The 14,446-nt window shown below is 46.2% G+C and overlaps 1 protein-coding gene across 2 annotated transcripts in view; it reads right to left on the reverse strand.

The window, feature by feature from the left end:
* Positions 1 to 3,390: 3,390 nt before the first annotated feature.
* COQ5 (coenzyme Q5, methyltransferase) overlaps positions 3,391 to 14,446 on the reverse strand; it is a 371,634-nt gene continuing 360,578 nt past the window's right edge. Inside the window, exon 7 of one of the 2 annotated variants that reach the window (XM_069619771.1) lies at positions 3,391 to 4,963. In XM_069619771.1, the coding sequence (XP_069475872.1) occupies positions 4,814 to 4,963 (150 nt within the window). In that variant the 3' untranslated portion in view covers positions 3,391 to 4,813. The remainder of the gene's footprint in view (positions 4,964 to 14,446) is intronic. The other variant, XM_069619773.1, reaches the window with a different exon arrangement.

Raw genomic sequence — 14,446 nt, forward strand, 5'->3', positions numbered from 1 at the left:
ATCCATGTTTCTATGCTGCCGTGGTTTACCTCGCGTGATATTCATTGCTCCTATTTTTTTTACTTGTCCCCATGCTCGTGAGGCACCAGCCTCCATTAAACGGACCCTAGTCAATTATGTTATTATTGGAGTATATTGCTGCTTCCCCATAGTGATCCTTTTCCAAGTGCAGCAATTTTATTTATTTATTTTATTTGAATTTATAAAGCGCCCAGCGGCCCAGAGGCATCGTGGCGCTGTTACAGCAAGTCACTTAGTACAGTAGGACAGGTAATACGTAGGTAGTGAAGAGGTTGGTACATGACCTTGGCAATGACGCATACACAATCGTGGAGGGTGTGACACTGCAGTACTGCAATGAAACAGTTGGAGGACTAATGAAGATTACTTTCATCATGTTCCTAGTCACAATACTTTTGAGGCCAAGCCTCCACTGGTGGGGACGCTTTTCCAATTGGGATTCTAATGCATCTCCCCAGTAGATCTACCACCTCCATTTCCCATTTCCCCTGAGTTTTCTTTCTATCTGCTCGCTACTTGGCTTTAGGGAGGGGGGGGCATCAGTTTATATCCTCCCCTGCATATTTTACACATGTAGTTTCTGAACTCCCAGCTGTGTCCCACCTCCCCGGTGGCCTGGGTGAGGAACTTGCACAGACCAGGTGGGAGAGGCAATCTGCTTGGCCCTTGCTCAATGTGGGCAGGGCCTGTGATTGGTTGTGTACTCCATACATGCCCTAACTTGCCTCAGATGTGGAAGGGTCATGTTGCTGATGCAAGGCATGCAGATTGACTCCTGGTGGGTTGATTCACTGTTTTTTGGTGTCGGAGGTCATGGTTATTTCAAGGTGCCCCATTCTTATTAGTTTGCCAGCAGCAAGACACAAACAATAGTCAAGCCAGTCACGTCTCCTGCTGGGAGAAGACGTTCTCACAAGCACGTAGACTGAAGAGTCAGTTCTTCTGTGCCTCTCCTTGCTCCTGGGGCAGAAATAGGCATGGGAAGTGTCATGCCTCTTACAAAAGAATGCAGGGGATATTCTGCAGTGAGCGTCTAAGTGGGTGGAGGTTTTGTTCTCTGTCACCTTCAGAGAGCTCTCGGTGGGTCTGAGGAGGATGGTGAATATTTGGATTCAGGACACTTGGGGCAGTGCTGGTATAGATTGCATGGTGTTTAGCTTTCTAACCACTTGTAGTGATAAACAGTACCCGCACCTCCCTGGGATCCAGCCCTTTGTGCAAAGTAAATCACTCCTAATTACCTTCCCACACAAATAAGGTTTAAGAAGCACGATGAACTCAGTCTGGAAAAAAGCCAATCACACAGAATATGGTGCTTGCATTTATTATCTACAATGACTAATGAAAACTAAGCAGCAATTTATAATAATGTGGAAATAGAGAGTGCAAGCTATATAATGCCAATTATCAATCACAGATGAATATGCAATTATTTGGTCTTACGCTCCTAATGAAATGTAGATGAAGATACGATCTGATCACATCCAGGACCCTCGCCGCTATCTGGTGCCCGGCACTCCTCAGCAGAGGAGGGGAGGACTGGCCAAGCCCCCACAGTCCTACACCAGAGCAGGGATGTGATGTTAGGAGCCTCGGCCCTGATAGCGCACAGCTGGTCGTCCAGGCACTGTCCTTGATACGCACGTCTTTCCAACAGTCCAGGATGAGTCCCCCCTCCCTGGTCCAAGTATAGTTCTCTTATTAGGAGCTGCACGTCAATCATCATGACGTGTCAGCTCTTCGAGAAGCTTCTAGGCTCTTCCCTCCTGGCAGTAAACATGTTTTTTGCTTGGAAAGTTACAAGACTGGAAACAGCCAGTCTTGGCTCCCAGGCTTCGGGCACTGTTTCTTTGCATTCTTGTCTTATCAGTGCACCTGACTTGCAGAGCGAAGACGGGCAAAGCAATGCCTGGCTCCCACGAACTGCATGGAGCCTCTTGCTAAAGCACGATGTTTTATGTCTTCAAAAAAGGCCTTTGCAATTAACCCCTTGCAAGCATGCAGGCTCACCCAGTTTGAGAGTCCTGGTTGATGTCAGCATTTTCCTCCACGCTTCGAATAGGCTCTAATACACACAAGATAGCTCAGTGGGTTAGTGCAAATGCAGGTTACTGCAAGCGCCTAGCAGCTTATCACTACATTCCACCCCTTTCGAAGTGAGGCCTGAAAATGCTGACTCAGTTCCATGATCTGGAAGCATGCACAGTGTGCTGTAGGCCAATTAAGCGTTTCTCTAGCGCAGACATTCTAGTATAAAGGAAAGACATTCTGCGCAAGAGTCCAATGAAGACGATAAGTATGAATATTAGGGAAATCAGCAACCACAGCAATGGGTGCAGTATTATATTAAGCAGTTTAGTGGAGGAGGGAGACCATCCAGTGAATATATCCCACCAGTGGTGAGTAGTAACAGATTGCAGATGGTCAGCAGTTTTGATTAATTGGTTTCTGTCTATTATTAGCTTGTACTCTGCAGAAATAACTGAGGTAGCTAGCGTCTGGAAATCTTTCCAAGCAGTTTGAGCAAATTGTCTAATAGCTTGAAGCCGGGCAGTAATCACTCCATAGGATAGAGTCCAGTTAAGCAAATGCGTGAGCTCAGCATGCAGAGTAGTGTGAGACCACTGGGTTAGAGAATATAGGGTATGAGTAACAATGTCTAGGATAGTCACAACTTGATCTACACAAAATACTTGAGGATTCCCTAATAACCTATAATTGTTAATAAGCAAGGAATGATTAGTAACTACGCAAGCTGTATGCTGATCTATCTGAAAGATGTCAGTCCCATTTATGTGGTATTGCATCCAGGTGCACTCCCCTGCTACGGGATGTATACATGGGTCCGGAACCCTCCCAGTTAGGGGACACACCCACCCCTGATCCCAGGGCATGCAGGTGTGACTGTGGATGGTGTAGTTTTGGCTGTCTAACCATTCCCCTCGTATTTGCGGAACCCACCAGGAACCATTGATTTTCATAGGCAGTACTATAAAAGGGCACCATATTTCTAGAGCATAAGCGGTCCTACTCACTTGCATTAACGCATGGCAGGTGTTATTCATGCAATCAAAAGCAAGCGGCTTAATCCATATGTCTGCTGGTAACTGTAGCTCTGTGTGCCAGTGGGTTGAAGATAGTCGCCCCCATTCGGAGCGGAAAGCTAACACCTGCTGATTTAGCAAAGTTTGCCATAAAATACACCGTGTGTCTTTAGCAGTTTTGTTGACCTGTCCTATGGCAGAGAAAATGTCTTCATAGCTGAAATTCTGCCACTTCCAATGGTTGCCAATACTTGTAGCAGTGTACAAGAGGGGAGTTGAGGTGGAGATGCGCTGAACACCATATGAATAAGGAGCACTAATTATAAAATTGATGCTTTAATTGTTGTAGAAACAGCCGACACGTGTTTCGACACGCAGGTCGTTTTCAAGGCTGAGTAGTCACATGCAACATTTGATTTATCATATTATTCATGACAGAAAAGAGGATACAAAAGATTGTAACAATCACATTGAATTTGAAAAAAGTAAATACAGACCATATCACATAAAGTTAAAAAATAGTAGTGACATATAGCAAAAAAGATAGTGACATATAGCAAATATCATAATATTATATGAATAAGAATCATTGGCATACCGTAAACCATGGTTGGAGGGTGGAGTAAACAGAAGCAAAAGGTAGTTGAAAATAATGAAACAAAAACAGAAAATATACAGTAAGAAACAAGCTTAAACATTTGAGGAATACATCCTTCCTTAAATGGAAGAACAAAAGAAACACATAAAAAGGGGATTTCCTTGACCTATGCGCTACAATACCGGAGCCCCCAATCAAGCATGGTGTGCACACTTCACCCATGCAAATAATGAAATTGTGAACTAATCGGCACCAAAAGTTAAAGGACACACGTTGAGTAGAAACCAATAGCTAATGCAAAAGATACAAGATCAAAGTAATAAATTGAGCTTACCACAAGAACACAGAGTATATCGAAGAAATCAATAAATGGGAAATACTTGTAGCAGTGTTGCGCAGGGTAGGACTTATCAATGGGCCCCACTGAGCCAGAAGTTTTATAGCGCCGCTGGCATCAGAACCCATAGTGGCTAACTTGTTGCGCACAGTTTCTATGTCAAAAGCATTTAAAGCCCCCGTTCCCACTCCCGCTGCACCCGCAATCAAGGAATCTAAACCCCTAGCTACGCGCAATTTGGTGATGGGCCATAGAAATTGACTCCATTTATAGCAGCTTGGTAGTACTAAGGAGACATTGCCCCGTGACAAGTCTATGTCTAAGTGTACCTCTGAAATAATGGAAGCGTGCATCACATGTCTGCAATTTAAATGTTGTCTTACTATTGGAAAATCTAGCAGTTTTACCAACTCCTCTTTGTGAGATTTGAAAAACACCATCCTCCAAGTGGGATGCCTACCAAGTACAATATTGGTTTTTGATACAAACACCATACTACCATCTGGTATAGGCTGTTTCAACGTACAATTATATGAAGAACATGTGGCTAAGTTATAGTCCAGAAAATCTTGGCGAGTACACTCGTTGCAGTTCTTGGGACAAAAGAAACATGAAACATCAAACAAATTATTTGATCCATTCACTGAAACTTCTGGACCTAAAATCTCGTAGGCGCCAGTCATATGAGTTAGTGATAAAAGGTGTCCAACAATGTGCCAATCTAGAACTCTTGCAGTTCCATGTGGATACTCATTTGTAACACTTTTCTCACAGGTTACAGTGCGGTTGTAGTTATCACGCAGGACTGGAGCATCAGGTGTAGTGCATGCGATTCTCAGAGTCCATGTAGTGTCTTGCAATAACCCACTCTTTACAGAGAAAGCGTTGGTTTGGCAGGCCAGGAGCACCCACAGCAAGGCAAGTCCCATCCCCTTCATACTGCTCTACGTTCGTGGTGTGAGCCTAGTAGCGGGAATATAAACAGGCACATCAGAATTATGCAAAAGTACAACATAAGTACTTCCAACACCTTGACTTAGCACTTCCCCAGCCTCAGGCTTTTTGTTAGGATGGTGCACCCACACCTTTTTTCCTGTGCTACCGAAGCCTCCTTCCCCCCTCAATGTAGTGTCTGGAGATTGCTTGCTTTCTACTACTAGGGGGACAACTGCTTGTTCACAAATCAATTGTGCAATTCGGTCATATTTGGTTAATGGTACTGCAGATGCACCAGCATTATGTAAAAGTACCGAAACAGTCCCTCTATAATCAGGATCAATCACACCTCCTAATATGTCAATGCCTTGTTTTGCCAGGCTGGATCGTGCAGCAATGCGTCCATAAGTGCCAGCCGGCAATTTGATGCCAATACCCAGCGAGATGGATTTGGTTTGCCCCGCCGGTATAACACCATCTTCACAGGTAGATAGATCAAGTCCAATGCTGCCTGCAGTGGCTTGTACAGGCAGCTTAGCTTCTTTGTCAGTTTTCCACACAACAAGAGTCTTTGTAGATTCCACTTTCTCACTTGTCAGTCTCACAAAGGGTGTCTGGCGATTTCCCAGTGGACGATTGTTCAGTTCAAACAGTGCATGTGCCAGATGTTTGGACCACCCCTTGAGAGTGTGAGTCTTAGTCAGCTTCTTTATTTGTTGCTTGAGCAGCCCATTGCTACGTTCCACCAGAGCAGAGGATTCTGGGTATCGGCTGATGTGCAGTGTCCACTTTATGCCTTGCTCTAGTGCCCAGTCTTGCACATTGTGTCCAGCAAAATGGCTGCCTTGGTCTGATTGGATTTCATCCGGGATGCCATAGTGTCTGATGAGGTATTCCATGCCTTGCAAGGTAGCCCTTTGATCTGCATGGGCGGCTGGATAAGCTAATAACAGTCCAGAGTATGTGTCTACCATGGTCAACACATAATGCTTTCCATTCTCGGGCGGTAAAGGGCCAATGTAGTCAACTTGCCATACGCTAGCAGCTCTTTCACCTCTTCTCAAAGGGCCTTGTGGCTTCCTCTCCAGAGGGTAGTGCTTCACTTCACTGCACACGGAACATTGGGAGGCAGCTTGTCTGGCTTGATCCATGGTAATGGGCAATTGTCTCTTTTTTGCCCATTGATAAGTTCCTGTTTGCCCTAGATGCCCTGAGGTTTGGTGTGCCCAATCCGCCATCCCTTGCAGCACCTCAGCTTCTTGCGGTGTTGTCACTGGGCGAATCTTTGCCATTTGATCCACTTCATTGTTGAACAGGGCAGCCAGTGAGGTGTCAGGGGGCATGTGTGCATCGACATGCCCAATGCAGATTTTGCACCTCTCACCTTTGCACCACATCTCTTCCCAGATGTCTGGCCCTCCCCAGATCGGCGTGTTCTTGATTTGCCAACCATCTCTTCTCCATGCCGGTGCCCAATGTGTCAGGCCTTGATATGTGGCCCAACTGTCTGTGTATATGTATGCAGTCTCTGTTTCCTTCACCTGTTCAATCACGGAGGCCACTGCTTGCAGTTCAGCATACTGACTTGATCCTCCCACACCTTCTCTCATTAGCAGTGTTTCTCGATGGGGCTGGAATGCGACAGCTTGCCAGTGTCTTTGCCCTTTATCATACTTTGCCGTGCCGTCCGTGAACCATGCAGACTTTTGTTCTTCTTCTGTCAATGTATCATAGGCTGGTGCGACTTTGAAGGGAGATTCTGGCAACGCCACATGGGTGTTTGGTTCAGGCATCGCATCCAGATCTACTGCCTCCAGCATTTGTTCTTGCAGTCTGGAAACCCCTGTGCGGCCAGCTTTTGCACGTTGCTGTAAATACCATTTCCATTTGACATGAGTGGCGTCTTGTGCTCTGCCACTTTTCCCATTTGCAGCAGTGTCACGCACCCAGCCCATGATTGGAATTTCTGTGCAAATTGTCACTGGTTGCTCGCCTGTGATTCTTTCAGTTTCAACTAGAGCCCAGTACACTGCAGCAACTTGTTTCTCAAGAGGAGTGTATCTTGTCATAGGATCTGTGAGTTTCCTTGACCAGAACCCCTGTGGCACTCTTTTATGTCCTTGCTTTTGCCACAAGCTCCACACAGCCACGTCATTGTAGACAAGAATTTCCAATTCAAAAGGATCAGTTTTTGTCAGGGGCCCCAGCGTGATGTAATTTTGCAATGCATCTTTAGCCTGTTGGAAGGAAGTCTGTTGCTCTAGGCCCCATGTAAAGTCATGTTTCTTTCTGGTGACTTTGTAAATGGGTTTCAGTATCAGGCTTAAATGAGGTATGTGATTTCTCCAAAACCCCATTAACCCAATGAATCTTTGTGCCTCTTTTTTATCTGCTGGTGGAGCCATCTGCTGAACCATATCAATTACCGGGTCGGGAATTTTCTTAACTGACCCAGACCAGATTGCACCTAGAAATTTCACCTCTTGAGCAGGCCCCTGTACCTTTTTGGGATTTATGGCCCACCCCCGATTTTGCATGTGTGTGATCAACTTTTCAGCAGCATTTTCTACATGTTCTTTCTCAACACTGGTCAGCATGATGTCATCAATGTAATGAGCAATAAATACATCATCCAATTGCATCATCTTTAAGTCCCTGGCAATCAATCCATGACACAGAGTGGGACTATGCACATACCCCTGGGGCAATTTAGTAAAGGTAAACTGTCTGTCTCCCCAAGTGATAGCAAATTGGTCTTGTGATTCAGTGTCAATATCAATGGAGAAAAATGCATTGGCCAGGTCAAGGACCACATGCCATTCACCCACTTCTCTCGTAAGGTTTTCAATCAGGGTAATGATGTCTGGCACCGCCGTAGCTAAGGGCGGCACCTTCTTGTTCAAAATGCGGTAATCAATTGTCAGACGCCATGCCCCATCCGGGCGGCGGACAGGCCAGATCGGCGAGTTGAATGGACTGACTGCCGGCCTCATTATGCCAGCTTTCACCAATGACTCAATAGTTTCACCAATCTCTTTATGTCCTCCTGGCAACCGGTACTGTTTCACACACACTGGGTCAGCAGGAGGAGGTAAATGCAAGGGGGACCATTTGGCATGCCCAACCACAACAGGGTTAACAACTCTCACATGGATTTTTCGATTGCCAAAAACAAATTCGCCTAAATCTGTAGTCACACTTTTGCCCAACAACACATCCATGCCAAGGATGTACTCTGGTATATCTGCAATCAAAACATTTGCTGTGAAAGGCAATCCCTCACCAATTGACATTTTTACATTAAAGGCTTTTGCAACAGTTTCTGCTCCCCCATAACCATTGACCAAAACTCTGGGACCAGACAATTTACTGGGATTGCCATTCAGAATGGTTACCTCAGCTCCTGTGTCTAATAGAGCCAAAACATGTTTTACTTTCTCATCCAAGTACAAGGTAAGTGGCACAAAAGGGCGTCTGTCTCTGGGGCTAGTTCTCTTTATTAACCGTACCTCAAAGACAGAGCCAGCCCTTCAATCAAAAATGGGGTCTGGGACCTCCCACTTGTTCTTTGCCAAATCAGGGTAACCCTTTGCTCGCACTTTGGGCTTTAACACCTCCTCTTCAGAGGGTGCAGAGGGCTTAGTTTTTTCCCGTCCCTGTCTTTTAATTTTTTTCCATTTCTCAAGCAGCTCAGATGTGGGTTTACCATCTATCTCATCTCTTGGAATTCCTGCCTTTAGCAGGTCCACCCACATTTGTTTGCGTGTGATCTCAACAGTATCAGCTTTCTCTTTATACTTTACATTTTTACCACGCTTTTTTTCTGAATCATTGTTTGCAGCCACTAGACGTGCTGCTTTGCGTACATCCAGCCCTTCTAGTTGCCCTAACAGAAGTGCCACTTCACCAATGGCTTTGCCCTGCGCTGGACCCAGCAATGAAAGCAATGCGCCCTTCATGTGACTCGGTGCATTTCTTAACAAACGTGCGCGCATGCCAGCTGTAAACAACTCCATGTCAGGCCCTGCAAAATTTGCACTGTACAGTGCACACTGCAAACCCATCTCTCTAAGCTGGTTTGTTGCTTCAGTTAGTGACTGCCAACAGCCCCAACTCTCTTCCATATCCATTGGACTCCCATACAGATTCATTAGGGCAGTCTGAAGCCAATTAAACAAGGAATGAGAACCTTGCTGTCCGAGCGCACCGCGCACTATCTGTCCCAACATCACATTAGTAGTGAGTGAACCCATCTTTAACAGTTCCTCTGGGGTTAAGAAGATACTATCGGCACCCGTGTCCCAGATGCGAAGGAACCAAGTCAAAAGTGCTTCACCTAGCTTCTGTCTAAATAACTTAGCAATCTCTAAAAGCTCTGTCTGTGTATAATCACGGACAATCCTTGTATTTTGAATATTTGCACCGCCAGCTTGGCCCTTTGATTTGTTAGTGATTAATGGCCGTGCTGGATAAACACATTTCTCTGGAACACATTCCAGCTCTTCTCCATCAGACCAATTTAATTCAGCAAGTCTAATCTCAACAGACTCATTCCAGTCATGTGCTTGCTCAGTTTCACTATCACTGACTTCACCCGACCATAAATTTGGGTCCCAGTTATCTTTCCTAATTAGCGCGCGAATCCTTATCTTTGATGGATTGCCCCGCTGCTGTCTGCGCTTGTGCGTGGCTACACGCACAGCTAAAGAGGCACACCTGTCCTCCATCTGATCAGCCCGTTTAACGGACGATTCAAGGGTCTCTCTCATAATAATTTGTTGCTCTTGGAGCAGGGATATCTCGTCTGTTAATTTACTAATTTTAGCATCTTTAAGCAATTCATTCTCATGCACCTTTCTGAGCGCCTGCAGGAATAACCAGCCTATATTTCCTGCTGCCTTGAGCTCCTTTCTGCATTTCTCAAGCGGTAAACTCTCCAAGCACTTACTAATTACCGCCGGGGAAACATCATTTTCAAGCATGTCCCATGCCATCGGTGCCGAGTACCGATGCAAAATATCTGCCACACCCGACCAAGCATTTGATGCCGGCCATCCTGGAATGTGACAGAGTGCACTATCTTCCCCATTGCATTCATCTTTTGTATTTCTTTTCCAGAAGGGCATCGTGCTCGAAAACCCTGCTCACAGCGCCAAATGTAGTGATAAACAGTACCCGCACCTCCCTGGGATCCAGCCCTTTGTGCAAAGTAAATCACTCCTAATTACCTTCCCACACAAATAAGGTTTAAGAAGCACGATGAACTCAGTCTGGAAAAAAGCCAATCACACAGAATATGGTGCTTGCATTTATTATCTACAATGACTAATGAAAACTAAGCAGCAATTTATAATAATGTGGAAATAGAGAGTGCAAGCTATATAATGCCAATTATCAATCACAGATGAATATGCAATTATTTGGTCTTACGCTCCTAATGAAATGTAGATGAAGATACGATCTGATCACATCCAGGACCCTCGCCGCTATCTGGTGCCCGGCACTCCTCAGCAGAGGAGGGGAGGACTGGCCAAGCCCCCACAGTCCTACACCAGAGCAGGGATGTGATGTTAGGAGCCTCGGCCCTGATAGCGCACAGCTGGTCGTCCAGGCACTGTCCTTGATACGCACGTCTTTCCAACAGTCCAGGATGAGTCCCCCCTCCCTGGTCCAAGTATAGTTCTCTTATTAGGAGCTGCACGTCAATCATCATGACGTGTCAGCTCTTCGAGAAGCTTCTAGGCTCTTCCCTCCTGGCAGTAAACATGTTTTTTGCTTGGAAAGTTACAAGACTGGAAACAGCCAGTCTTGGCTCCCAGGCTTCGGGCACTGTTTCTTTGCATTCTTGTCTTATCAGTGCACCTGACTTGCAGAGCGAAGACGGGCAAAGCAATGCCTGGCTCCCACGAACTGCATGGAGCCTCTTGCTAAAGCACGATGTTTTATGTCTTCAAAAAAGGCCTTTGCAATTAACCCCTTGCAAGCATGCAGGCTCACCCAGTTTGAGAGTCCTGGTTGATGTCAGCATTTTCCTCCACGCTTCGAATAGGCTCTAATACACACAAGATAGCTCAGTGGGTTAGTGCAAATGCAGGTTACTGCAAGCGCCTAGCAGCTTATCACTACACCACTAACCATCAGAAAAGGGTTGAGGATGAGGATCCCAACGATGGATGTGAGTAATCTTCCTTGTGGCCGTACTTGGCAGGGTAGTGAACCAAGTGGGCCAAATCAAAGCGGTGAAACCGGAATTGGGTTTTATAGGTGTGAAGACTGATAGAAAGAAGACCAGGGGAAGGGAGTAATTCCCACTGGTGGTTTTGATGAACTGAGAGCAAGCGACCAGGAGAAGGATAAAGGCCAAGAAGGTTTGGGGAAGGGAGTCATTCCCCCAGGCTCTTTGAAAGAACAAATAACTCAGGCTCGCAGTACAATCAAAGAGGGGGATGGGATGCCTTGGATTACATGTAATTTGGTACAAACCTATCCACCCTTCTTGAAACATTACTGCTCAGCCATGTTAACAATTTAGAATATTTTGGGTTAACTTGGTGGGTACCCTATTTATCTACCCCACACCTCTAGTACACCAGAAAAGATCCGAACAGATTGGAACAAGCCAATTATAAACCTCCGATTTTGGTAACATGGACTGAACGGCAGGCTTATCTTCAAAAGGTTGTGGATCATTGGTTAGTTGCAACACAGTGAAAATACAGTTACCCAATGATAAAAGGGACTGTCCAGTCAAGGTTGTATCAAAAAGATCTACTTTATTTATATCACAACAGATTGTTCTAGCAACTGTACGAAATACAACCCAGCCTGTATAGGAATGCAGAGGACAGTTTCAAAGAAGAAAAAAAAAGATGCACTCTGTATACTGACAGGAGGGTAGTCGGTATGGTTAATAATTGCAACAGTTTAAGGTTACTTGGCTTCAGCACCTAGGGAGCAATAGGTCTTGAAGTCTCTAGGGGCCTTCTGGGACAGACCAGGTGGGACAGAACTACAATTTACCTTGTGCTGTAGATGTTCTTGGTGCTCAACAGTCGAGGTGGCTCCAGAGTGCTTTGCAGGCTTCTGGGACAGAGTTCAAGGAGGCCATCAGCTGCGGGTATCGAGCAGCAAGACGGTTCGGCAAAAGAAGCTGGGCGAATGGCTGCAGGCTAGCCTACACAGTGGCTGGGGGTCTGCAATCGTCTCATTACCGATTGGGGTACTGAAGCACTGGTCGAAATGTCTTGGATGTCTTTAAGCGACTGCGGCTTGACAACGGTCAGCGTTGCAGCTCGACAAACGCAAACTTACTTGAAAATGTCCTTTATGGCAGAAGTCTGTAGATGCTTGTTGAGGGACTTCTCCCAGCTTCTTCATGGGGCTTGTTTCGCCCTTTATCGTGGACGGTCCAAAGCTGAGGAGTGTGTTGCAGGCAGCTGCCTTGTCTTTGGTTGAAGGTTCAGAGACCTTCTGGAACTCTCTAACGAGGAATCATGTTACAGAGCCTAGTAGGGCATGCTGTGTGCTAGCCGGGTACCAGTAATGGAGCGGCTAGAGGGTCCTCTGAGTTCAGGATCTCCCTCTGTTCGCTGGGAGATGTGTAGGGGAGGGATATTGCTTCCCTCTCTGGAAATCCTGGACTGCATTCAATGGCAGATGATGTAAGGCGGACTGTACCTTCAGCCAGGGTCCACGGATGAGGTTTTCTTTCTGCTTTTAGTGAAGACTTTAGATCTGCCAAAAGAGGGGGTCAGCCCTCTTTTAAAGCCAACCGGGCCACAGAGATTGGTGTCGGCTAAGTCTACCTTAATGAACTAATCCTGGGGTTCCTACCCACAATTTCCTGTATGCATGAGGTCATAATCAGAGTGCTTTGCAACAGGACAGGTAAATGGGTTGAAAAGTTGTGATACTAAATCCCACCCATCTTCCTGTTGTTGATCAAAGAGTCTCTGTGCTTAATGGATCTCTTTGTGGTCCCTGATTAAAGCAGCAGGTCTCCCTTGAAGCTGCAGTGAGACCAGACTCTGGCTACTGCAAACCGCATTCTCATACTTTATGAATGGGGTCCCCCTACTAGGGTGGCCTACTGTAAACATCCATCCCAGACATGACGGCACACTGTCATTGATACGCAGGGCGGGAGCTGGCTTCAGGTTGACACAGTTACATATGAAAGGTTTCCTGTCTCCTTGGGTAACCTCTATAGTCGCCCCATGTGGGCCTGTTTGAAGTACCCTCTAATTGGTATGTTAATTGAAGCCACTAGCTGTAGGGCGGATCCATGGAGGCTTTGTTAGTTAATCAAGCTGGCCATGGCAGCGGGAAGTTTGGTCCTCCCCCTTCCTGTAGAGGACATGGTGTACTCCTGGCTGTTGCCTTCCAATTAAATATCACAGGGCGGACTGTGCCTGTAGGCTGTGTATACCCAGAGTACATGGGTCTATGCGTTTGTCGTGGTGTAAGCATAGGAACATGTGTGTGGATTAGCCCCACACACTTTCCTGAGGTTGGAAAAACGTCCCTAATGTTGCAAGACCGCGTATACGACACAAGCGGTTGTCTTGAACAGGGGCGTTGCTAGGGGGGGGGCTAAGGGGGCTATAGCCCCTGATCATTTGGTTGTAGCCCCGGATAGAATCTCAGGAGCTACAGCCAAAAGACTAGCTAGCCCCCAGTCCCAACAGTTCCGACATCAGTGTAGCCCCGGGTCTTTTCCAGACCTAGCAACTCCCCTGGTCTTGAATGCAGTATACGTCAGGAAAAACATAGGGGATTGCGTGTGTCGAAATAGTTCTTTGAGAACTCTGTACTCTCTCAAGGAGAGCAGGCCGTGGTCTTAGGTTATTGGTTGTGTCTAGTTGGGGTTAGGGCGGGAGTGGACAATCGGCAGGGTTGGGAGTTGGGGGAATAAAGTGTACGAACAGATGTGTTGGAAATAATGACATACATGGATATTGAATATGAGTAATGTTTGACAACAAAGAATACATTTTAAAAAAGTTGCAAGACTGCAGAGTCAATTTGGCCTAACACTTATTTTCTACAAACAAAGCCACCCATTCTTTATTAGTTTGAAGTTATCTGGCCTGATAGCTGTTTTCATTTTATCTTAGCGCCCAGGCCCCCTGTTGCAAGAGTTTTTTTAGGCCATTTCTCTTTTCCCAGAGTTCCAGCTAAATATGCAAGTGTCGATGCCTGCTTGCCATCACCCATCTGTGCCACTTGACAAAAGTTGGAGAGGACACTGGCCTGGTGTTTTCCACTGTGCTTTCAATACAGGTGTGTTCCCCTATTTGGAAGAAGCTCTGTTGCTGTTCAGTGGCGTAACACAAAATTTGGGGGCCCCCCTGCGAGCCATGCTGAGTGCCCCCCCAACTCAGCAACATATCACGGGTCACGCCACACACTGGGCCAGCCTAGATTACCACGCTTGCACAATACGCACAAACGTGCTGCTGCAGGGGAACGCTGCACACTGAACTATGAGAAAGATATAAACATGTGTTT

This window comes from Ambystoma mexicanum, chromosome 10 (assembly GCF_040938575.1).
Source record: "Ambystoma mexicanum isolate Mex_15411 chromosome 10, UKY_AmexF1_1, whole genome shotgun sequence".
Classification (NCBI taxonomy): Eukaryota; Metazoa; Chordata; class Amphibia; order Caudata; family Ambystomatidae; genus Ambystoma; species Ambystoma mexicanum.